Raw genomic sequence first — 10,000 nt, forward strand, 5'->3', positions numbered from 1 at the left:
ATACCAAACCTCCAGATGAAGTCTATGTTTAGCTGGGGAAGGGGGAGAGAGAGAGGAGGGGGAAGGGACCTCCCTAACTCGGTTTATATACACAGCTGATTTCTATAGACACACATCCTGTGTACACACTACCCTAAATGGTAACCTACACTGGCTACAGCACAGGAATATAATCATCTATCTATATATCTATCTATCTATCTATCTATATATATATATATATATATATATATATATATATATATATATATATATATATATATATATATATATATATATATATATATATATATATATATATATATATATATATATATATATATATATATATATATATATACAAACTACCTATTCATTTACTGTGTTATTGACAAATACAGAATATTGTGGAACTGACTCATTCTCAAGTATTGTGGAGCTGGACAGTACTTGATACTGTGGAACTGGTTTGTACTTTTCCCTGTCGAATAATTCTTCAATTTTCTTATACAAAGAAAAGAAGTTTTTTTTTTTTAAACAAAAACTTGAGCTGCGGAAACCCGAACAAATGATCTTCATTTTGAAAAAAGTGTGACGAGGATAATTTCTATCTGGGATGTTCCCAAATTAATAATTACATTCCGTGATTACAGGAAATCATTCCTAATAGGCTAATTAAGCTTTAATTATAGTATCTCTAACTTACAGTCACACATCTTACGCGACCGTAATCTTTATCACACTAATTACCATATTGCTATTAACGCCCTGAGGCTCGTAAAGTTTAAACTTTCTTATTTCATTGAAAAACAATAACAAATACATGGCCATTTTTATTAATGAGCAAGGTGACTTAAATGACAAATATTTACCTCTCATTATTATGATATGTTACATGATCAATACCCGTCATTATTCTTTTTTTAAATGACCCGATAAAAAAAAAAAAAAACGCTTGGTCGACTTACGTAAATCAAATTCTTAAACTGACCGATTCTAATGATGTGTCACTCACGCGCATGTAAGGCAGTATGGTCCAATGATCACTTAATGCATCGTGATCTGAAAATACAGTGAGGTGGAAACAGACAGAGACAGAAAGACAGTGAGGTGGAAGCAGACAGAGACAGACAGACAGACAGAAAGACAGACAGACAGACAGACAGACAGAAAGACAGACAGACAGACAGACAGACCCCTTACCCCCCCTTCCCCACTCCATAGATTGACAGTCAGCAGCAAGATATATAATATATATATATATATATATATATATATAAAAGACATCATCCACCTCCCCCATAAACAACCCCATAAACAAGCAGTTTGCACAGGTTGTAGGTTGTGGTCACAACCAAGAACCCCCCACAACCGTGGGTAAGGTCTGGGTACTCTACAACTGTGTTCTTTGATAGACAGGATCCCTTACACCTCGTTAAACACATTTACTTAACCTACGCCCGGGTCTGTGTGTGTGTGTGTGTGTGTGTGTGTGTGTGTGTGTGTGTGTGTGTGTGACCACGTGAATGGTGTCTTGTTGTGGGTTGTGGGCAGAGGGTAATGTGGGTATGAGGATTGTCGGGAGATACGATGGGCCACCAACCATAACAGCTTTGTTGAACATATGCGGGTGAGATGGTTTATACCCGCTGCGTATATATATATATATATATATATATATATATATATATATATATATATATATATATATATATATATATATATATATATATATATATATATATTTTTTTTTTTTTTTTTTTTTTTTTTTTTTTTTTTTTCATACTATTCGCCATTTCCCGCGATAGCGAGGTAGCGTTAAGAACAGAGGACTGGGCCTTTGAGGGAATATATATTAGAATTTCAGGATCGTAAATCAGTTTTGCGTGTGTTATGTAAATGTACCGATATGCTCTTGCGTGTGTGTGTGTGAGTGTGTGTGTGTGTGTGTGTGTGTGTGTGTGTGTGTGTGTGTGTGTGTCCATCCTTGTCTGTCTTTCTGTCTGTCTGTCTGTCTATACCCTTAATCCTTTCTAATCTCTTCCTCAGTCACTCCAGACTATATCAAATTCTCACCCCTCTCTCTCTCTCTCTCTCTCTCATGGCAGTTAGGGCGAGTGTCTATTAGTCTCCAGGTTCCAGTTCGTCACTTGGTCCACGACCCTCCTTAATTCCTCCTCCTGGAAGGCCTCTGGAAGCAGACACTTCTGCGACCAGCTTCCAGGATTCGCGGAACTGGATTATGAGTTCTTGTAGTCTTGGAAACCCTTGTGAGCCTTTGGAGTAATGGGGCGACCTTGAAAGCTTTTGAAGACCTGGAGATTTTCTGAGACTCTGAAGAGACGGAGACCGTATGGATCATTGGAGACTTAGTGAGACTTTGAAGACTTGGAGACTTTGTGGATCTTTGGGGCCTTGGAGACTTTGTGGATCTCCGGGGCCTTGGAGACTTTGTGGATCTTTGGGGCCTTGGAGACTTTGTGGATCTCTGGGGCCTTGGGGACTTTGTGGATCTCTGGGGCCTTGGAGACTTTGTGGATCTTTGGGGCCTTGGAGACTTTGTGGATCTCTGGGGCCTTGGAGACTTTGTGGATCTTTGGGGCCTTGGAGACTTTGTGTATCTCCGGGGCCTTGGAGACTTTGTGGATCTTTGGGGCCTTGGAGACTTTGTGGATCTCTGGGGCCTTGGAGACTTTGTGGATCTTTGGGGCCTTGGAGACTTTGTGGATCTCTGGGGCCTTGGAGACCCATTATGCATTTGGAGACCTTGAGGCCATTGCGAGCTTCTGGAGACACTGGAAGCCGTTGTGAGCATTTGAAAACCATGAAATGTGAAGCCTTTCAAAGCCAAGATAGAATGAAACCAAAACTGAAGTATCGGGATCCATGAAAAAGTAGGTCTAATAACAAACCGGTCTCTGAAAGTGCAAAAGACAGAAATGGGTAAACACACACACACACACACACACACACACACACACACACACACACACACATACACACACACACACAATCAAAAACCTACGCGAAGAAACTGCCTTAAGATCTTGTACTGTAATAACAGCAGTCGATTCATCTTAACCAAGAACATAGCGACAGGAAACACGAAATATCGTCAGACTCTTCACGCGTGAAACACGTGCGTACAACGCCCTCAAGAGGATGCGCCAGCTTCGAACCTTGTGATTCGAAGAGGTGCTCCGGTTTCAGTCGCTTGAAAAATCATCACCGTCGCTCATCCCACGCCCCTCCGGAATGCAAGAAATGCTCGAGCATCCAACCTATTGGACTACATATATCACCCATAGCCATGCTGTGTCGTGACTTTAAAAAGACAAACTTTGACTGCACAGTTACTAATGTTGTGCGCGTTTGTTTTGACAAATCTTAGGAGCGATGCTTTCGGAGTGCTTCACTCCCGACCTTGAAGTCTCGTTGAGGTGTTCAGAGATGCTCGCTAGTGGTAGAGATTGGGAATGCGGACGGTTGTATCAGTCAAGGGCAGAAAGATCAGCTGGAGATGTTGTGGTGACATGTTGTGTGGTTGTGAGGAGAGTCTGGCCACAGGGAGGAGGTACACTGTTATGGTTCGTGTGTGTGTGAGTGAGTGACACAGTAGGACCGAAACAGGTGAAACTGACTCATATTTCTCTCTCTATTTCTTGCCTTACCTGTATATGTTCATATTTCTCTCTCTATTTCTTGCCTTACCTGTTCATATGTTCTTCTCACCATTGATGTACTTACCTATCATTTTTTTTCTTTCTCTCTCTTCGTTGTATATCCATTGACTGTTATATTTCTTTCTTGTATCTCCTCTGATGATGTGATTACCACACGAAAGTGCACTTGGGAACTTACAGCGTTTCATTTCTCAAAGGACTCATGGTAATATATATATATATATATATATATATATATATATATATATATATATATATATATAAGCACACACACATGTAACAGAAGTAAATTGAAAGGAAAAACCTCGCGTAAAGTAATTGAAGGTTGATGAACTTGGGCTTGAAACTGAACCAGACAAAGAATCCTTTCCTCTCTCTCTCTCTCTCTCTCTCTCTCTCTCTCTCTCTCTCTCTCTCTCTCTCTCTCTCTCTCTCTCTTCTTTAACTTTTTCCTTCTTGTCATTATCCGTGGCAGGTCATGCCACTATGCAGGAGGAGGTTAAAACAGCGGCTTTCTTGCGGCTGGGAGGTAATCGAGTTTAATCCACAAATTGGTTGAAATTTTGGGCTGAATCGATGAAGAAGGCAGGGCTGGCCAGAGGTTTACTACAGGGGGAGATAAGGAGAGGTTTACTACAGGGTGAGATAAGGAGAGGTTTACTACAGGGGGAGATAAGGAGAGGTTTACTACAGGGTGAGATAAGGGGAGGTTTACTACAGGGTGAGATAAGAGGAGGTAGACCAGGAACGAAAGGTAAGCCAGTATTGGTGTACATAAGGTAGTCTACATTACGTAAAGTCATCTGGTTACTACATCAAACGTAAACTACTCCCCCCCTCTCTCTCTCTCTCTCTCTCTCTCTCTCTCTCTCTCTCTCTCTCTCTCTCTCTCTCTCTCTCTCTCATGTGGACTTTAGGAACTCCCGTCCGTAATAAAGAGACAAAAATCTCCCTCCTAAATGGCTTTCCGTACAAATCCAATTCACCTCCAACGCTTTAGAACAAAGAAAACAAACCCCCGGCACTGTGTAAAAACAGTGCTGAGTGCAAAATTCGTCAAGAGGCTCACACAAGGACGAAAGTCTTCAGAGACGTCACGGCCTCGTAGACTATTGTGGCAGGTTGGCGAACCTACATGCACTCCACCACTGGGTTGAAGGCGTAATATAGAGATATGAGGAGGAACGGTGAACTCAGTGGCTGAGTGGCTACCTTTCAGTCGACGGCGCTCGAGGTGGATGTAATACAGGAGGAGGGAGAGGAGGGGTTTGAGTGAATGACCAAACTGGGAGCATTTCTTGTAGTTCCTACCACTTTGTATCTGTGCGTTTTTGTAGGAGGGAGTGAGGGAGGGAGAGAGGGAGGGTGTGTGTGTGTGTGTGTGTTCTACACCCACGGCGTGTATGCAAAAGGATGCAAGGGTGTATGCAAGAGGGGTGTGTATGCAAGCGGGTATGTATGCAAGAGGGTGTATATGCAAGAGGGTGTGTATGCAAGCGGGTGTGTCCGTCGGGTGTTATGCAGAGGTGCCACACAATCATTGTCAGCGCCATGGCTTCTTCCTCAGAGGGAAAGAGACGAAGGTTAAGCAATACACAACTCACGTTACATTCGTACCTTGCAAGATGATGTGTGATCCAAGCAGGGTAAAGACGATATTACATTATACTCTAAATCTGGTCCGTTAAATGTAATTTAGTGTTATATAGACTGGCTGCGTTTAAGGTAAACATTTTATATGACATCTCTGTCTGTCTGTCTGTCTATCTATCTGTCTGTCTGTCTGTCTGTCTGTCTGTCTCTCTGTCTGTCTGTCTGTCTCTCTGTCTGTCTGTCTGTCTGTCTGTCTCTCTCTCTCTCTCTCTCTCTCTCTCTCTCTCTCTCTCTCTCTCTCTCCCTCTCTCTCTCTCTCTCTCTCTCTCTCTCTCTCTATATATATATATATATATATATATATATATATATCTATATCTATATCTATATCTATATATATATATATATATATATATATATATATATATATATACCTACTGCAATATATTACCCTCTTGACAGCAGGATTCGAACCGCTACCATTTGTGTGAGAGCTGGGGACGGCCCATAGTCTATAAGTACGCGTTCCTACCTCCCACACAAATGGTACCGGTTCGAATCCTGGTGTCAGAAAGGCACCGCATGTTCTATGAAAGTGCCCGCTCATTGCACCATAGTCGTGTACAGTACAGTAAAGGTACGCTAGTACCTCTCTCACCTGGAGAGGAAGGTACGGTAAGGTACACCAGTACCTCATGAACGGTACGTAACGACGTGCCAGACGGTGTACCATGTGTTTGTACCATGAAGGACGGGCCCACTATCTCCCAAGCCCCCTCCCTCAAGCAAGGACATCCCCTCCCCCGTATCTCCACCACAAGGGTACATCTTCTTCCCCTGACCTCCCGATGAGCAAATACCCCTTCCCCCCCAACCCTCCCTTCCTCCCTCCTCCTTCCCCCCTCCTCCCCCCTTCTATACCCCTTAAAACACCAGCTCCTCCACTTCCGCTTGTCTGACCTCCTTTTCTCGAGGGTCAGTGTGCGGAGGCGTCAAGGGGGGGAAGATTTTTCCATTCGTAGAGCAACAACGTTGAGCCAGAAGCAAGGTGGTCCTTGAGTTTCGGGTTATAAAGGTGGGGGTTTGGAGACCAGGCCGTCAGAGAGTAAATATACAACAGCAAGAAGGAGGTAAAAGAAAACATACTTTATCCATACTAGATGTGGGAGGAGGAGGAGGAGGAGGAGGAGGAGGAGGAGGAGGAGGAGGAGGAGGAGGAGGAGGAGAAGAAGAAGAAGAAGAAGAAGAAGAAGAAGAAGAAGAAGAAGAAGAAGAAGAAGAAGAAGAAGAAGAAGAATTAGCAGGAAGATGAACGAATTTATTGAACTCACTTCAAGTCCATCAAACGCACTTTACACTTCCACCAAAAACTCAGCTTCGTCAACCTCACATTTTTACATCCATCAACCTACATTCAAGTAAGGTATATTTTACACATTCGTTTAACACATTCTCCACATTCATCAAACCTTCTTTCTTTCTACATCCATCAGTAACCTGGCATTCATCAAATACTTTTTCATTTCCCAAACGCACCTCACAATCGTCACACACTTCACATTCATCATAACGCACTTTACGCGTGAATCAAACGCACTTGACACGTTGTTACACATGAATCAAACGCACTTGACACGTTGTTACACATGAATCAAACGCACTTGACACGTTGTTACACATGAATCAAACGCACTTGACACGTTGTTCACATTCATCATTCATCCTTATGGGGTCAAGACACGCGTAAGTCTCCCCCTTTGTCAACACCTTAAGGATGCACTTCCCTGTGATTTTAACGATGGTCTAGCCTTTACCAATGTGTGTGTACGTTTGTGCACCCTCCGTATCATTTGTACAATGGCCTGTTTCATTGTCTCTACAGTGACCTGATATCTCGCTCACTGTCCCTACCATGATGTGATATCTCGCTAATTGTCTCTACAATAACCATTGAGCACGACGGTATACGACCCTTGAGCACGACGGTATACGACCCTTGAGCACGACGGTATACGACCCTTGAGCACGACGGTATACGGCCCTTGAGCACGACGGTATACGACCCTTGAGCACGACGGTATACGACCCTTGAGCACGACGGTATACGACCCTTGAGCACGACGGTATACGACCCTTGAGCACGACGGTATACGACCCTTGGGTGTCCTGATCTTTGACCTTACGATAACTTTAAAAAAAAGAAACTGAAGGAAACATAGAAAAAATAAAAAGACAGATGCAGATAATGACACAGAGATATACCTTAATGCCGACTAGGCTACGTGAAAAGGGACGACATTCGACCACTTAGGAGGGAGGTCAGGAGGGAAGCTATTCCCAGACGACCTCCCAGACGCGTTAGTGTAGTAAGGTCAGGGAGAGATGGGTGAAGCTCCCCACGCCCCCCCCCCCCCTCCACCCACGCCACCCCCTTACTGCAAGGTGAGCAGTGTCACCTGACCTGAGGCCGGAGATAAGCCCAACACCCACAACCAACCACCACCCACCACCCACCATCAACCACCATCAACCACCACCACCACAGAATAGTCTACAGGGTGGCCTGTAGAATGGTCTCTACAGGCAATGACGACCATGGGCCCTCCCTCCCCACCCTCCCTTTGTTTTGGCCCAGCGCTGGGTAATCTTGGCCATGTGCAACACAGAGACACATTCCTTGTGGGGCCAGAAATACACCGGGCCGTATACAGTACCTGGTGGGGGATTATGATGGGGGTGGGGGAGGAGACCCACCACCAACCACCACCACCCACCACCCATCACCAACCATTACCATCACCACCATCACCCACCACCCATCACCACCCTCGTCACTACCATCACCACCATTGCCCCATCCCTTTTACACACGTTCGTGATCACCCTCCGTCTGTGTCTGTCGGAGACAAGAGCCATATACGCCCCACTGTGTACAGACGCTCGCGGTGATCTCTATCAATGAATATAGTTCTAGAACTAATATAGTTCTAGAGTTCTAGCATAATGAATACTAGAAGACTTCGTTGCTCTAGTTCTTCCTCTAGTGGTGTTTGATGGTACTCGAGTGAAGCTGGCAACAGTGTCCTCATTTGAAACTTGCATCAGTGTACTTAAATGAAACTTGCGTCGGTGTCATCGAGTGAATCTTGCATTCGGTGTTTTCAAATGAAACTCGTAGTGATGAACTCACGTGTGACTTTCGCTGGCGTACCCGCCTAACGACGAGTCGATATCCTCAAACGTAACGGGTCAATATCCTACCGCACAAGGTGTTCATATACTCCGATGGAACACGATAATGTCCTTAAATGAAACGGGACAATATCCTCCCATGAAACACGTCAATATCCATCGGTGAAACTCGCCTATGTCCTGAAATGAAACTGGTCAGTGTCCTCAGATGATTTTTCACAACAACTAGAACCAATAACCATGTAACTGAACAGTCATGAATATGACCAACACCCAGATCCATCGACCATACAACCCAACACCCAGATCCATCGACCATACAACCCAACAACTAGATCCATCGACCATACAACCCAACACCCAGATCCATCGACCATACAACCCAACAACTAGATCCATCGACCATACAACCCAACACCCAGATCCATCGACCATACAACCCAACACCCAGATCCATCGACCATACAACCCAACAACCAGATCCATCGACCATACAACCCAACACCCAGATCCATCGACCATACAACCCAACACCCAGATCCATCGACCATACAACGCCACATCCAGAAGCAGATGACGTCCTTCACTCTCCACATACACACTGCAGCAATATACAGATGATGCCCTTCAATTTCTACAGACACTGCCATGATGCAACCACCTCTCACTCACACATGTTCACAAGGCGTCGTACCGCATCCCACTCAGAGCTCAAGACACACTGAGGGGCATCACATGAGTGTCTAGACACGCTCAAGCACAGATGGTGCGCACTGAGGGGCATGAACGTGCAAGAGGGTGAGAGGCGTGCATAAGATAGAACAAATTGGAACCATGTGCTATACAGGGACTTTGTCTGTGGGTAAAACTAGGGTATATGAGGTGGTCCGGGCAAGAGACAAGGTACAATGATAATCAAAGGGATCATCTTGTCTCTGATTGGTGCTGCTGAGAGTTACGGACGTCTGTGATTAGCGGGTCGCGTTCTGACATCATGCGACGCTACAAGGGCTGTGATTGGGTGAAGTATTTACGGTAAGGTGGAGTAAGGTGGGATGCAGAACTCTCACCTCGTCGCGAAAAATGTAGGCGGTGATTGGTGGGGATATGACATCACTCTGACCGAGGAGGGTTATGATTGGCTGAGGCATGACGTCATCACGAACGAGGAAGGCTGTGACTGGTGGAGGCATGGCGTCATCATGATCAAGGAGGGCTAGGATTGGATGAGACATGACGTCACCATGGACAACACAGGCGATGACTGGTGGAGGCGAGACGCCCACCATGGTAGGGCCTTGAGAAGAGGTTGGGAGTTGTGGGTGGAGTCTAACAGGGTCACTGGGATTTCTTTCACCCTTAACGTGGGACGCCCCTATGACCAGCCTGACCAAAAATATAAGCCCTTGGATAGACAGATAGATAGAGGAGGAGGAGGAGGAGGAGGAGGAGGAGGAGGAGGAGGGTGGTGATGGTAGAGGAAGAGGATGTATTGAAGAAGAAGAAGAAGAAGAAGAAGAACAAGAACAAGAAGAAGAAGAACAAGAACAAGA

At 44.8% G+C, this 10,000-nt stretch overlaps 1 protein-coding gene across 11 annotated transcripts in view; it reads left to right on the forward strand.

Moving 5' to 3' along the window:
• Nucleotides 1-10,000, forward strand: part of LOC139759931 (uncharacterized) — a 118,505-nt gene that overhangs the window by 62,537 nt on the left and 45,968 nt on the right. For 3 of the 11 annotated variants that reach the window (XM_071682567.1, XM_071682576.1, XM_071682575.1), the window contains exon 1: nt 6,518-6,673. The exons of 6 other annotated variants lie outside the window; for them this stretch is intronic. In XM_071682567.1, the coding sequence (XP_071538668.1) occupies nt 6,564-6,673 (110 nt within the window). In that variant the 5' untranslated portion in view covers nt 6,518-6,563. Of the gene's footprint in view, nt 1-6,515; nt 6,674-10,000 lie in introns of those variants that run through there. 2 more of the 11 variants (XM_071682566.1, XM_071682565.1) reach the window with 2 other exon arrangements.

The sequence above is a fragment of the Panulirus ornatus genome, chromosome 34 (genome assembly GCF_036320965.1).
Source record: "Panulirus ornatus isolate Po-2019 chromosome 34, ASM3632096v1, whole genome shotgun sequence".
In the NCBI taxonomy this organism is placed as follows: domain Eukaryota; kingdom Metazoa; phylum Arthropoda; class Malacostraca; order Decapoda; family Palinuridae; genus Panulirus; species Panulirus ornatus.